Source organism: Pseudorasbora parva, chromosome 13, assembly GCF_024679245.1.
Source record: "Pseudorasbora parva isolate DD20220531a chromosome 13, ASM2467924v1, whole genome shotgun sequence".
Lineage (NCBI taxonomy): Eukaryota > Metazoa > Chordata > Actinopteri > Cypriniformes > Gobionidae > Pseudorasbora > Pseudorasbora parva.
In genome coordinates, this window is record NC_090184.1 from 45,369,160 (window position 1) to 45,385,866 (window position 16,707).

General features: G+C 39.6%; 1 protein-coding gene across 1 annotated transcript in view; it reads right to left on the reverse strand.

Moving 5' to 3' along the window:
* Nucleotides 1-16,707, reverse strand: part of fbxl17 (F-box and leucine-rich repeat protein 17) — a 354,283-nt gene that overhangs the window by 323,801 nt on the left and 13,775 nt on the right. Inside the window, exon 5 of the mRNA XM_067414572.1 lies at nt 8,760-8,891. Within this exon, the coding sequence (XP_067270673.1) occupies nt 8,760-8,891 (132 nt within the window). The remainder of the gene's footprint in view (nt 1-8,759; nt 8,892-16,707) is intronic.

Here is a 16,707-nt window from a genome sequence, read left to right on the forward strand (position 1 = left end):
TATATATATATATATATATATATATATATATATATAATAAATAATTGTATTTAATTTTAAAAACAATTTTAAATAAATAAAAAAATATGACAAGACTCAATATCTTTAAAACAAGATCCCTACACTTGAGTATAGTGATGCACGGTATACCGGTACTGGAAAAATACCGGTACATATTTTATTTCAAACGGTACGATATCATGATTTTGCGCATTTCGGTATATGCTGCTGTTCCGAAGTTCACCGCTAGATGGCAGCGAGCTACACAAACTGACCTGAAATGTGACAACATGAGCCCTATTCACACGGGACTAGTTTTATCTGCGGACCTCTGGTGACTTGTAATAATTGCAGAGAATGCCGGTGATCTTAATCCCGTGCGAATAGGGCTAATGTCTGTAATTTGTGAAGTAAAAATTCCTCCGCAAATTACCTACCATATCTGGCCGAACACCGAGGTCCTGTGATAGTAGTCCCGTGCGAATCGACATCTCTGTGATTTGGCCAGGATTAGGCGGATCGTAGATCCTTTTTGTACATTTTTTTCCCAGTCCGCATTTCTATCTTTATCTTTCACGAAGAATGGAGGCTCCGTAATTATGCGCACCGTTATGAATTCCCGCACGGATTATACTTTCACTTTAGAATGAGTATCAATTTGGGAGCAAATTGCTTGAATGGTGAGTTTAAAATTAACATCAATACTATTATGAAAAATGCTTAATGAAAAACAGAACAGAACTGTACAATGACAAGCTCGTTTAAATGGGCGCTTATATATTCAGCTCTGAAACAAGATTTCAATCAGAAACCAGATTATTTTTCTCACCCCATTGGCAGATCATGTTGCCTGTTAAGCAAAAACTCACTTCTTTTTGATTAGATTTTTAAGAAAACAAGAAAAAATATTTTATGTCATTTTACTTATCTAGTAAATGTGTCTTGATTTAAGAATTGTAAGATATTAAGACAAGAAACGAGACAAAATTACAAAGTAAGAAGAGCATTTTGTGTCAAAATTGTGTCATCACACAACAGAAAACACAAATATCCCGGCGTGACCGTGAGACGGGTTTGAAACGACATGAGGGTGAGCAAATAAAGACAATCTTAAACATTTCCAGAAGAGTCAGATCTTTAAAGAAAGAGGCCGAGGGAAAGAGACCGCACGGAAACGACTTCCAGCTTTTTAATTATTCAATTATCTGTGCGAGGAGGAGCTGAGCAGCGGGACGAACGGGCCCATCTGCGGATCAGGCTATTCATCATTGATTGGGAGAGACAGACGCGGGATCATTTTACTCCATTAGCGGGCCGAGGGGAGGAGGACCAAACCAGGGGCTTTCATTGTAAACCAGTTGCACAATTGTGCGATCTGTCACCGAAAACATTTGAGCCGCCAGGAGAGAGAGGCTTCAGATGTCACGGTAGACGGAGCGGTGCCTCGCTTCCGCCTCAATGGGGGACGAAGAACATGGCTATTATTTCAGAGGCGACACACGACTGAGTATTACAGTGATGCAGGCTTTTTATACAGATGCCCACGCTTTTTACACAGACTGTAAAAAAATATGGACGTAATGTCCGTAACGTCTCCCATAGAGACAGAGCGTATTTAGGCCACGCCCACACCAGGGAGAAAACAATCCATCACTCTCCATTGACTTTGTTTTGCGTGAAGCGCCTCCTTGTCATCTCGGACTCATTACAAGAAACAGAACAATGTCCAAAAGCTGATATGTGACGAGGTGTGCAGCACACAAGCTAAAAAACACAACTAATTTTTTATAAGCTGTCGATCCCAAAAAAACAAGCGTTAAAGGAGAGAAAAGTGGACACAGGCACTAAGATGTGAAGCTTCAGCAGGAAGAACGGGTCAGTTTTGGGATCCTGACTCTCAGTATGTCTCAGTATGTCTACGTGTGCAGTAAACATTTAGTCAAATATCCAAATGTCAGTTTTATACGTTATATTTCTTGTCTCTGATTAGTTGTGCTCTGTCTCTATCGCATGTATGCACTTTTATGTCTTTAAATGCTGTTTTTTTTGGGTCAGTTGCTTATAAAAACTTCTGGGTTTTGGGTTTTTTAGCTTGTTTTTTGTACACCTTGTCACATATCAGCTTTTAGACATTGTTCGTTTTTTTGTTATAAGTCAAAAAATGACAAGGAGGCGCTTCTCGCAACAGAAAGTCAATGGAGACGGTTGGTTTGTTTTCCCTCCCGGTGGGCGTGGCTTCAGATTATGACGCGTGTCGCTCCGTCTCTATAGGATTCTGAAGCATAAAGTAGGCCATCTTATCATCGCGCATCGGATAACAGAAAATGGGCAAAAAGGCGGGACGTGGGCGGAGCTTAGGTGACGACTAACAAACAGCAGACAACGGCTATCCACCTGTCACTCAAAGTGGCCACGCCCTTAATTATGCAGAACTGTAAGGCTTTATATAACATAAACGAATGAGTTATAAAATAATCGTCATGAAGGCCAACATTAGCCGTATAGACCAAAACCACAATTTGTCCCAGACTGTAAACATGTTTTATTCTGCTGTAAAGTTGGCCATTTTAACATGAGGCTCAATGAGATTCTGCTCCTTCTGGAGCCGCTCTAGTGGCCAGCTGAGGAATTGGAAGTCACTTCAGTATCGGCTTCAACAGAAACTGGGGGAGGAGCCACTTGGCTTTTTAGGTCAGGTAGAATCTCTGAAGCAGTTCAATCGCTTTGTTTTCCGCCAACTGGTGCCGAAATACTATTGGCTAATTTGGAAGAGGACGGGAACTAAACAGACATTTTGACTCTGCTTTTCGGCGAAGATGTAGGAAACTTGCCATGGTAGAGGAGTTTTTTTTATCATTAATCGACTCAATGACTCACTCATTCAGACAGTCAACTTTTGAACGAGTTGACTCAATGACTCACTCATTCAGAGGGTCAATTTTGAACAAATTGACTCAATGACTCATTCATTCAGAGGGTCAATTTTGAACAAATTGACTCACTCATTCAGACAGTCAGCGTTTGAACTAATTGACTCAATGACTCATTCAGACAGTCAGCTTTTGAATGAATTGACTCAATGACTCACTCATTCAGACAGTCAGCTTTTGAACTAATCGACTCAATGACTCACTTATTCAGACGGTCAACTTTTGAACTAATTGACTCAATAACTCACTCATTCAGATCATCAGCTTTTGAACTAATTGACTCATTCAGACGGTCAGCTTTTGAATTAATCTTTTCAATGACTCGGTCTGAAAAAAATAGCCACAGGGCTCGTAAAAAGTCTTTATCAAACAAACACAATGACTTATCTCTGTGGATATAACCATGAACCGTGCATCACACACACACACACACACACACCTCACTACAGAGTCAGACAAATCAGCATGATCAAAACTACTGTGATTGTATTTATTTCTTCAAATATCAAATCAAGAGTGAAAATTTTACTTTAAAGCCAAAAATCATTAGGATATTAAGATCATGTTCAATGAAGATATTTTGTAAATTCCCTACCGTAGAAATATCAGAAATGTATTATTAGCAGTAATATGCATTGTGAAGGACTTTATTTGGACAATTTTAAAGGAGATTTTCTCAATATTTAGATTTTTTTGCATCCACAAATTCCAGATTTTAAAATATTGTCCTAACTAGACATGAGCCAATATTCGGTAATGTAATATATCACAATAATAAATATGCACAATATTGTTATCGTAGGCACTTCAAAATACTGTAAATATTAATTTATTACCAATGCAGCGTTTACCCCGGAAACAAAGCAACAGCGCTAGTCAAGTTTTTAAAATGCTCCAAACAGCCTTTCATTTTCGTAATCTCAATGTTGTTCATCACAGCACCAAATACTTAATACTTAAAGACTTAATAGGCGATTTATTTTCAAACTTAAACATTTTTATATTTTAATCTGCACTACAACATGCAGTAATGATTAGAAATGTTCTGATTATTCATAAAACTTTGAGACATAAGACTTCATTATTTAACGTGTTCATTCATTATTACCAAACTGACAATGACAAATACTTATAATGAATTATTTTAAGTAATGTTAATTTCTTATAACATTACTAAAATCAAAATAACTTATTTAATGGACCGAAGATAAATAGGTATTTCTTAACTAACATTAACAAAAAATAATACTTTCTGTAACGCATTTAGCTATTTCTCAATCTTAGTTAAAGCATTAAAGAGCGAGACCTTATTGTAATGCGTTACCTGTTGTTCTTTATAGCCTAATGCACTTTAGTCTGTTTGAAAATGTTACTTTTATATATTTTTGGTGCATTGTATTATTGCATTTAAACATTCAGAGTTATTTTTGTTATTACAAAAAGAGTTCTTAAACCTGTTATACTGACAACTTTTTTTTTGCAACTTATTTCAATATCGTGATATTCAGCAATTAATCACAACATGAAAAATTAATACCGGCACATGCATAGTGCTAATAAACCATACATCAATGAAAGATTATTTATTCATCTTTAAGATGATGCATAAATCTCAATTTTCAAAAAATGTACCCTTATGACTGGTTTTGAGGGTCACATATGAAAAGCCTGATGAGAAATCTGACCCCCGTGTTAGAGATAACGTTATTATTAGGCATTTAAGAGTTATTTGAGCTCAAACTTACCGTTATGATTTCAGCCTCATGCATGTTAAGGTAAAATCAATCTCCAAAAGTCTTTTAGAAAGCACTTATCGCACAAAACACACAGTGATCTCTCATTAGAGATGCAAGACTGACACCCGGTGGCTGCACACAGACATTCAGTTGTGTTGTTTTGCATTAAAAACAACACATAAATAATAATTCAACACTTACTTGACAAGCAGATTTGTGCATGTTAAGATTTGCGTTAAGGTTTATGCATAAAACAAGAAAAATCAATTTGCAACAATGTGGTAAAAAAAGATTGATCTTGCTTTTTAGTGCGTTCAGATGATTATACAGCAAAACCAAGACTGGATTGAGCGGTTTACTCAGTAAGATTACAGATTTGTTGAATATGATGAATATAAACAGATGATCAGAAGATTGATGGGATAATACCAGTCCTTACGCACAGACAATGAATGCTGTCGCTCGATTCAGACAGCTCGATGAACACACAAACACTTTCGTGCAGGAGTGCCAGAAGAGAGAGAATGTGTGTGAAAACACTCGAGGACATCTGCTTTTGTATTGTCCACTGGCTTATGGGTAAAACACACTCGACTCGAACCTCTCTCACTATTTCAGCACTGGACCAATGAAACGGCACGAACAGATGAGATGCAAACATCCAATTAAACACTTATAAAGCGAACGAATCACTGGGTGAACAATTCACTGATCAGATGCATTTCTCAGCCATATATAAAGCAGTAAGGCAGTAATATATTTATATTATAATATATATAAGCAGTAATATATTTGGTATCCAAATATATATTTGGCCATTACATCTACATAAAAGAAACATTTCTATTAATAGTAAAATTCCATCAAATTGAATTTAATAATCCTTACATACTGTAATACAAATTAAGAGTTTAAAAAAGTAGAGCTTATAAATATTTAAATTAAATGTAAACATTTTTATTTTATTTTATTTACAATTTAATTCCATATTAACAACAATGGCTATATTCATGGCAATCAACGGCAAAAAAAACAACTCTTCTTTATGTTGGCTTAAAATATCATGATAAATATCGTATCGTGAGTTCAGTATCGTGATATATATATATATATCGAACCGTGAAAAGTGTATCGTTAGACCCCTACTTATACAAAATCGGGCATATATATACACACCAATAAAAACAACAGTAATAATTATAACAATTACACAGAATCTTTCAATTGAAAATGTCCATTAATGTGTTTTCTGAATAAAACCATTGTCTAATACATTATTTTAAAAAGGACATTCACACCCCCCATTTTTATAGTATTAAATAACGAACTAAAACTAAACTTAATTTAACAACGAACACGTGAAATGAAATCAGCGTGGTAAAAACTGCCTACAATGAAAAATTCCCAAAGTGTAATTTGATTGTTTAGTTTGTCTCGCGTCCATTAGAATACATGGAGGGGCGGGGCTTATGAGCTATACTGGGACCGAGGGGCGCAATCGAGACACGTCGGCTTCAGTTTTCAACGCGGGTGCGGCACGCTTGTAACGTATCTTCATGTAATCAAAGCTGACAACTTGTTATTTTTTATGGAATATTATAGTATTTACTATGCATAAATCCATCATCATAATTGTTTTAAACTCATGTTCTTGGTAATCTTGAATCAGAATAACTTCATCTCTTCTCTGATGATGAGGGGCGGGGCCACCTGTCAATCACAGGAGATCAGCCAATAGCAAACCACGAACATCCAATCAATTCCTCACAGACACAATGAAGCTCCGCCCTACATTTGCTCTTTTTTGAGAAGCGATTCACTCGATATACGAAAAGACGAGAAGAAAAGACGAGTGTGACTTCCCTTTCATGAAGAGGTTACAAGTTAGCTAGTCACTTTATTGTCCACACTTGGAAATTTGTCTTTGGCTTCACCACAAAAAAAATATCATCACACAAAAAGACAAAAAAGTAACACAAATCACAATTTTTCCTTGCTGGAGGTTGCCTAAAACATCTTTTTGATGGTAAAAGCTGAAATTTGATGGGATAAGAACAATCTTCAATAATAACCTGTGATTTTTGTTAAATGCATTTAATTTAATTGTATTTGTGGTTGTGCTACAATTGCACTGCGACTAACTACTCGGCACAGTTTTAGCTTTTCTTTAACGGGCAATTGTCTATACCACAGTCATATTAAAACATATAACACACTCGACAAGATTCTTATAAACCATCTCTAAAATATATCGACTCCTAAGATGATATAAACTCTGCATTGCAATTTTCTAATTTATTTTTTATCTCTATTTGATATCCATAAAGTACACTGCAAAAAAATTGCTTTTCTTACTTAGTATTTTTGTCTTGTTTTGGGGGAAAATAACTCAAAATGAAGAGTTTTTGCTTAAAATAAGATAAATAATCTGCCAATGGGGTGAGAAAAATAATCTTAATTCAAACAGAAAACAAGATTATTTTTCTCGCCCCATTGGCAGATTATTTATCTTATTTTAAGCAAAAACTCTCTTCATTTAGAGTTATTTTTCCCAAAACAAGACAAATTACTTTTGCTTGCCTAGTAAATACTTCTTGTTTTAAGAATTTTTAGATGTTTGGACTAGAAACAAGACAAAAATACTGAGTAAGAAACGCATTTTTTGCAGTCTATCAAAGGTTCTAACTACATCTGTTTTATTCTACTAATGATCGATTCCTTGGTTTTATTCATATTTATCTCCTGTTAACTCAATTTACTAGCCTGGATGCCAGCCGAACTTAGCCCCGCCCACAAAATCTTTAGGTCGGGCAGTTCGGTCTGGCCTCGCTTCATAGAGGAGTAATTATCTCCGAACAGAAACTGTTCGGACCAATGAGATCATCAGGGCGGGCTTTAGCCGATGATGGACAGATGATCAACAGAAACTGACCAATGAGATCATCAGGGCGGGCTTTAGCCGATGATGGACAGATGATCAACAGAAACTGACCAATGAGATCATCAGGGCGGGCTTTAGCCGATGACGGACAGATGATCAACAGTAACTGACCAATGAGATCATCAGGGCGGGCTTTAGCCAATGACGGACAGATGATCAACAGAAACTGACCAATGAGATCATCAGGGCGGGCTTTAGACGATGACGGACAGATGATCAACAGAAACTGACCAATGAGATCATCAGGGCGGGCTTTAGCCGATGACGGACAGATGATCAACAGAAACTGACCAATGAGATCATCAGGGCAGGCTTTAGCCGATGACGGACAGATGATCAACAGTAACGTAATCATCTCGTCATCAAAGGGGCTTAGATTATATTTGTTTGAATCCTAAACGGAGACCTTGTTCGTATCTGCATCACCTTCACTATTTCTCTCAGAAATGATGATCATGTTGGGTAAGTACTCTGTGTATCATTAAATTATTTTACAACACTGGCAAAGATCGTGTATTCCAACCTGATTTCAGCGCACGTGCAGAAAGGGTTGCCAATTTTTTACAACAAAACCCGCCAACTACTAGCCCTAATAGCTTCTCGGGGGGTTCTCCGGGGGAAAAATGGCGTTTGGGGGGTAAAATGTGTGTTATTTTGGCAAGGTTGCTGCTAAAATTCCCACTCATGGGTCTATATATCACATAATAGTCGCTTAAACACGCGGACATGGAAAACAACCCCCGGAAAACAACGCGGACTTGGCAACACAGTGCAGTTGAGCTCTGTTGACGTTTGACAATGCGTTGCTCCGCTGCTCTGATTGGTTGTAGGTCTATCCAATCGATGTCTTCCCTGGTTGTGTTAAAACACACCTCATAATAACAGCCCAATGAGCATCAGACTCATATTCTGACTAGAGCTGAGTATGACCACGGCAGGCTATCAATTTACACCAGTTTTGAAGCAACTTTTTAAATATAATACAGTGCATCTCCTTCTGTTCCAGCTTTACTCAACTGGGCAACAAGTGCCATATCCGAGATCAAAAACAAGAACACAAAGCCATTAGTCATTGAAATAGTCACCCGACCTGACAGATCCCAAATGCACAGCGCGAGTGTGTGTGTGTGTGTGTGTGTCGACAGCACGTACCAGTTTGTTTTCCTGCATGTAGATTCTCTGTAGTTTGTTGCATCCTTGTGCCAGCGCGACCAGCCCATCGTCACTGATGCTGTAGCACTGGCCGAAGTGCACGTCCTTCAGCTCTTTGCAGTGTTCACCCAACTGCGCAAAACACACACACTCATTTAGGTATGATTGTATTACAGCAGGGATTCACAAACATTTCTGGCAGCCGAACCCCTTTGAGACAAAATATGCTGCTGTGATTTTTAAAGGAACACTACAGTCCCTGACAAAAGTCTTGTCGCTTGTGTACAAATTGACCTAAAGTGCCACTGAAATATATTTCTAATCAAGATTTTTTTTACAAGAAATGGCTCATTTTAATCCCACCAGCTTTTGTGATAATGTTTCAGTGAAAAACTAAACTTTCAAAAAGTATTCTAATATTCACAGCTTGGTAAAGCCCATTGAGTCAATTTTTGCAAAGACATAAGTGTCGTCACCTTGTCATATGAGCTTCACCTGTGACTAATATTGGATCAATTAGGTCTCAAGTGTGTATAAAAAGAACCCCAGTACGCTAGACCTTCACATCAACTGCAACTAGACCTCTGCAAACATGCCTAAGATTCACCCTGAGACTAAAGTTTTGATTATCAAGAGGCTGAAGACCAGATCCCCTGCTGATGTGGCAGACACCTTCAATGTGTCTCAGCGTCAAGTACAGATGATAAAAAAAAAGATTTGAAGAGACTGGAGACGTTTTTGACAAGCCCAGGTCAGGCAGACCCCGCAAGACAACTGCTTGAGAGGACCGTTTGTTGGCTCAAAAATCCAAGGCCAGCCCATTTTCCACTGCAGCAGAGCTCCACGAGATCTGGTCACCTGAAGTCCCTGTGTCAACCAGAACAGTTTGTCGGATTCTGTCTCGAAATGGCCTCCATGGTCGAATCAGTGCCCAGAAGCCAGCACTAAACAAAAGACAATTGAAAAACCGTGTGGCATTTGCCAAGGCCCACAGCCTGCTAAAAGGATGGACGCAGGAAAAGTGGCAGAAGGTGGATTTTTCAGATGAATCTTCTCTTGAATTACACCACAGTCGCCGCAAATATTGCAGAAAACCTACTGGAGCCAGAATGGATCCGAGATTCACCCGGAAAACAGTGAAGTTTGGTGGCTGAAAAATCATGGTCTGGGGTTACATCCAGTATGGGGGTGTGCGAGAGATCTGCAGGGTGGAAGGCAACATCAATAGTCTAAAACAGTGGTTCTCAAACCTGTCCTGGGGACCCCCAACCAGTACACATTTTGCATGTCTCCCTCATCAAACACACCTGATTCAAATCATCAGGCCATTAGTAGAGACTCTAAGATTTGAATTGGGTGTCTGATGAGGGAGACATGCAAAATGTGCAGTGGTGAGGGGTCCCCAGGACAGGTTTGAGAACCACTGGTCTAAAATACCAAGAAATCTTAGCTAACTCTTATATTCCCAACCATAAAAGAGGCCAAATTCTGCAGCAGGACGGTGCTCCATCGCATACTTCCATCTCCACATCAAAGTTCCTCAAGGCGAAGAAGATCAAGATGCTTCAGGATTGGCCAGCCCAGTCACCAGACATGAACATCATTGAGCATATGTGGGGTAGGATGAAAGAGGACGCATGGAAGACGAAACCAAAGAATATTGATGAACTCTGGGCTGGGAGGCATGCAAGACTGCTTTCTTAGCTATTCCTGATGACTTCATCAATAAATTGTATGAATCCTTGCCAAACCGCATGGATGCAGTCCTTCAAGCTCATGGAAGTCATACAAGATATTACATTTGGATCTCACAGCACCACAACTTAATTTGCTGACATATTTTTGTATTTGCAGTAAATTTGTTCAATTTCTGTATAGGCGACAAAACTTTTGTCTTGCCAAAATTTGACCTTTCAGTCTTGATTAAATGATAAATATTTTTTATGTGAAAATTATTTATTTCAGTGCATTAAACATCATTTGGGAGGGTTTTAGCTTTTCATATGAGCTATATCTAACACCAATTGATTAATTAAAAGTCAGGTTAATATCAGGTATTTCTAGAAAATAGATAAGCGACAAGACTTTTGTCAGGGACTGTACACTTTTAGTGTAGTTTGTAACGCTTTCTCACTTCTTTGTTTTGGGTTTTTTTTATTTGCTGGGGTGCCAGACAGGGTTTCTGTCATTACTTTAAACTTTAAGGAAAAAAACGTACAAAGGTCCTGTATAGTCTGTTTTGTCAATGGTCTTACACAAAACCTTTATAAGTGAGATAAGGAATTGATATCAGCGATGCAGGTAATAAAACCCATAATAAACCCTCTTTAAGCAAAACTCATTCAACACAACACATGTAGAATTTCTTTTTGATATATATTCAACCATGTGCATTTATCAAAAGTCCCAACATTTACATAAGTAGAGAACCAAAGAATTTCGAGAAAAAAACAAAAATATCAGTTCCAATTGTCCAGCCAAAAAATAGGCTTAATAAAAATAAATAAACAAAACTAGTTCAGTCCAAAAGGCATCAAAAAAAAACAATCCAAAATACAAACGATAAATAATCAGCAACAAAAATAGTTCAAATAGTCAAAAAGTATAATAAGAGGAAATAAATAAATTATTCCCCTTAAAAACAGTCAAGTCAAAGTCAAACAGTCATCCACGGCAGGCTGGATTTTACTCACGACTCCTCATGGCTTTGTACACCTTTCCTTAGGCATTAATACGAGGCTGCAAACTCCCACTCCGTTCATTCATTTCGGGTTTTCAGACCAATCCTCTCATAGCGTTCTCCCTGCAGCGTCTCAACGACGAGCCGCTAGTAACTCAATGACGAGGATCCTTTCTCTTCATGCTCCGGAAAGCGCTCTCCATAGAACACGCCGACGAGTACTTCAACCCGCGGATAAAGCAACAAATCGCCGCGGGAGTCTTTAAGGGGAGTTTCGCGAGCGTTTCCAATGACACTCGACAGCCGCCGCCATCTTGCCACCATCTACCCTTTTTGTCAGTGACGCACGTCCTCCAGATAAAGGTAAAGAGGCTGGACATAAGACGCCGCCATCTTAATTCGGCAATAGGGAACGATGCCTGTTTATACAAATGAATGATGACTGATAAATGAACAAGTCCTTGCACTTTATTTATTTTATGACATCGTCACACTCCCCCCTCCTTAAGAAAAGCCAGCCATTAGGGGAAAGGCGTAAAATCAGATGTTTTTCTTTTTTCTTTTTTTTTTAAGTTTTACTCAGTAAATCCATGAAACTCTTCCTCATCACTGTCCTCATGAAAGATTTCTAATAACCGACGCTGTTGTTGTTCGTCAAGTTCCTGTGCAGAGGGGAAACAGGGTTTGAGCCTGCAGACATGTACCACTCTTAAGTCTCTTCCAGTGTCTTCCAGGACAATCTCATAGTTCAGAGGTCCCAACTTCTGAACTATCCTGTAGGGCCCTTGCCATTTTGGAGCAATTTTTGCTGAAAAAAACTTCTCTGCCTTAGAATAAGGGTGAGTACGCATCCAAACTCTGTCCTTCTCCTCGAACACAACTTCTCTCCGATTTTTATCATAGTTGCGTTTTTGACGTTGACGAGCAGTATGCAGTCTCTTCTCAACATATGCCTTCATTTGATTTAATTCTGTCAGTTTGTTATAACAAGACTCATCAGGAGAAACATTTCGTGGTTGCAATAGCACATCCATAGGCCCTCTGAGGGAGCGATGGAGATTTAGCTCTGCTGGCGTTACTCCTGTGGACTCAAGGATGGCAGAATTAAGAGCAAACCTGAACTCGGGTAAGAACTTATCCCAATGTTTATGATTGTCACTGACATACGACGCCACCATTGTTTTAAGTGTGCGGTTTATCCGTTCAGTTAAATTTGTCTGTGGATGATACGCAGTTGTCATTTTATGTCCGATGTTCCAATTTTTACAGAGTTCCTGGAAGACGGAGGAGACGAACTGTGACCCTCGATCAGACAAGATGTAATCTGGGACACCCCATCGGGTAAGCATTTCTCTGATGAGGATCTGGGAGACAGACTCAGCTGTGGCTTTGCGTAGGCTAAAAAGCTCTACCCAACGAGAATAGTAGTCCACAAAAACTATCAGAAAAACATTCCCAGATGAGCTCCTGGGAAATGGACCCATCAAATCCACTCCCAGCATTTCCCATGGACGTTGTACAATGGTTTGTTGCAGTGCGCCAGGAAGTCGACGGCATTCAGGCTTGTAACGCTGACAAATCGGGCAGTTTTGTACAAACTCTTTAACATCTTGGTTCAAGTTAGGCCAGTACACCAGAGCTTGCAGTCTCTTGAAGGTTTTAAATCTTCCAAGATGACCAGCCAAAGGGTCTTCATGAAGGGATCGAAGTAGTTGAGATCGGAGAACTTTTGGTAAGTATACTTGGTACACGATTTTGTGTGGAAACTGGACAACTCTGTAGACTTTGTCCTCCAATATGGAGAATTTTGTAGAAGAATTAACAGTGATTTCTCCGGATTCTACTATTTGTTCGTACAGATGGTGAATATCTGTATCTGTCTGCTGAGCTTCCCAGATGTCATGATCAGTAATTGGCAGATCTTCTGTTTTCTCAGATTCCACCTTTGAGGTCTGAGATAGAGCAGTGGAACAAGTCAGAAGGCCCAGCTCATTAATGTCCACAGGTGCCCGGGACAAAGCATCAGGAACCGTATTATACTTCCCCTTCCTGTACTCCACTGTAAAATTGAATTCCTGGAGTCGAAGTGCCCACCGAATTAGACGAGTGTTAGGTTTCTGTGTTTTGAAGACCCACATCAAGGAAGAGTGATCAGTGACGACAGTGAAGAATTTTCCTTCCAAGTAGTACCTCCATCTCTCGAGGGCCCACACGACTGCCAAACATTCTTGCTCGGTAGTCGTATAATTTCTTTCGGCCGGATTTAAGGTACGACTGGGCAAGACCAAGACTTCTTCAGTGCCAAGTCCCGTTTGTTGCACAAGAACAGCTCCTAAACCGACCTCACTTGCATCAGTGTAGACGACAAATGGCAGATTTAGATTAGGATGGCCCAACACAGGTGGAGACACAAGGAGCTGTTTTAGAGCTTGGAAGGAAGTTTGACATTGCGAAGACCAAAGGAATTTAGCACCTTTCCTTTTTAAGGCATTTAGAGGTTCGGCCACTTGAGAAAAGTGTGGTACAAACCTATGATACCAACCAGCCATGCCTAAAAATCTCTGGACTTCCTTTATGTTCTTTGGTACAGGGAATTCTTGAACTGCTCTGGTTTTTTCTGGATCTGCCTTGATTCCTGTAGCAGTAACGATGTGGCCAAGAAACTTCAGAGAAGTACGGAAGAAATGTGTTTTCTTCATATTAACAGTCAGGTGGGCCTCTTTCAATTTATCCAAAACAGCCTGGATGTCCTGGAAGTGCTGTTCCACTGATGGAGAGTAAATTATTATATCATCCAAATAGACGAGACAAATCTTACCCTGTAGCTCTCCCAGGACTCTTTCCATTAACCTTTGGAAAGTCGCTGGTGCATTTTTTAGGCCAAAGGCCATGACCTTAAAATGGAATAGCCCCTGACTGCAGATGAAAGCAGTTTTATCTTGACTGTCCTCTTCCATTCTAACCTGCCAATATCCACTGTTAAGGTCCAAGGTGGAAAAAACAACAGCACCACTCAAGGACTCGAGAATTTCTTGGATGGTAGGCAGTGGATAGGCATCTGACTGAGAAACTGAATTTACCTTCCGATAGTCAACACAGAAACGGTAGCCGCCAGTTTTCTTGGGAATCAGTACAACGGGGGAAGCCCATGCTGATGAGGAAGGCTCGATGACATCAGCAGCTAACATCTCATCAATAAGCTGTTTGATAACTTTCTGTTTAGTAGGAGAAACACGATAAGGCTTTTGTTTTATAGGAACATCTTGTGTAACATAAACTTGGTGTGTCAAAACACTTGTTTTACCCAAAACATCTGTGCAGACATCAGAGTTCTGTTGGAGTTGTGTTAGAAAATGATCCTTTCCTCTTTCACCTAGGCAGGTGTTTTGGCATGCCACATACAGATGGTTTGGTTCTTCCTTTGTTGTACCAGGGGGAAGAGCAGAAAAGAGAGCAAGGGGTGAAGAATTATGCCAGTCATGAAAGTGAGCATCATTTTTCAAAAAATAATATTTTTGCTCAGGCTGAAACCAGTAGACATTGTTCCGGATGTCCATTTGTAGCCCACTGAAGAAGAGATAGTCTAAACCCAGCACAACAGAAAAAGCAAGCATCTGTGGGGCAAGGACCACCACAGGTAAGGTGACTGTTAATGTTTGCACTGCGAGTTGTACTTCACCCCATCCTAAAGGTTGCCGGGCTCCTCCATCAGCCAGATAAATGGGACCTTCAGTCCAGGGTTTGAGCTGTTGAGTTTGATAACCCATGGTTAACCACAATTTCTCATTAAGCAGTGTATATGAAGATCCTGTGTCCACCAAAGCCTGGCCTTGCCAAGAGTCAATGCCTACAGGCACAATCAATTGCTGTGGTAGAGATGAAGAAAAAGGATGCGTAGGTGAGTATACAGACTCCATATGAGTAACAGTGCTAGCAGTAGGATGATTACTATGGTTACTTTTAACAGGATTTGAACTTTGCTGGCCTTTATAATTTTTGTTCTTACCAGAACCACCCTGAGGACAAGAAGATGGAGAGTGAGGGCCCTTACACCGCCAACAGAAGAGTGCTTTAGAGGAGTCCTGTGGTACTGGAGAAGTTACTGGATTATTCAACTGATTCGAAGCAGGGCTAGTTACTCTGAGTTTCCAAGGCTTTTTCAGATGTTCATATTGTAGCTGGTTTTCCTTGTCTTTTTCCAGCTGTTGCCCAAGACGGACTAAACTGTCAACAGAAGTAACTCCATTACTTCGAAGTTGACTTGCCATCTGAGGATTGATGTTCTTCAAGATCAGCTTAATGACTTCATCCTCTGCAATGTGTGGCTTCCAGCGTTTACACAGGGCACGGTACATATAAGCGAAATCTCTTATGCTTTCACCTTCCTGCTGTACACGTGTTCTTACTCTCTCTGCTAACTCATCCTCGTAGTCTTCCGACAAGAAAGCACCAAGAAACTTAGACTCAAACTCCTGCCAAGTGGTGGTTTCAAGTCGAGCAACATCCCACCAGTCTCTAGCTGTTCCATGAAGCACATTCCTGAGTGTGGCTATTAATTCTTCATCTGAAAGAGGATGAAGAGCCATGAAATCATAACATTTCTCCAGGAAGATCAATGGATCATCACAGTCTTCTAGTCTACCAAAGCAAGGAAATTGGATTTTAATAGGCTGTTTCCCCCCAAAACGTCCTCTACCTTCAACGGTGGTTACTGATTCATTGGTGGGATTAAGCTCAGAATCACCAAGTCCATTCTGAAATGTAGAATGGAGTCGCTGTAATCTGGTATTCACCACTGGAGTTTCCACCACAGGAGAAGGGGATGGTGACTTTATTGTTTGCACAGAAGCATTTGCTTTCCTGTAAATCTGCTGTGATGACTTGAGAACCTCAATGTCCATAGCTAATTGATGCAAATGCTGTGTGCACTGATGGAGTTCATCCTGTAAATTACTATTGGAGCTTGTATGAGCAATGAAGGTTTTCATTTGTTGAGTACATTGATCAGTGGCCTTTTGAATGAGATCCAGAGATGTAGCCATTGGTTCCATGACACCATTGAAATCCTTTAATACCTCTGCATGATGATTCTTTAGTCGCCAATGCAGCATGTTATTAAACTCTTTTCTGAAGTGCTCAAACTGATTACTCATAAGCTGTTTTATTTCTGTTGTTTGTTTCCCAGATGCAGAATCCCCATTCAAAGTCAAAGTGTTTACAGCATCTTTCAACTCTCCAATTTCAGTGAAAAATGTGTCTTTTAGATTC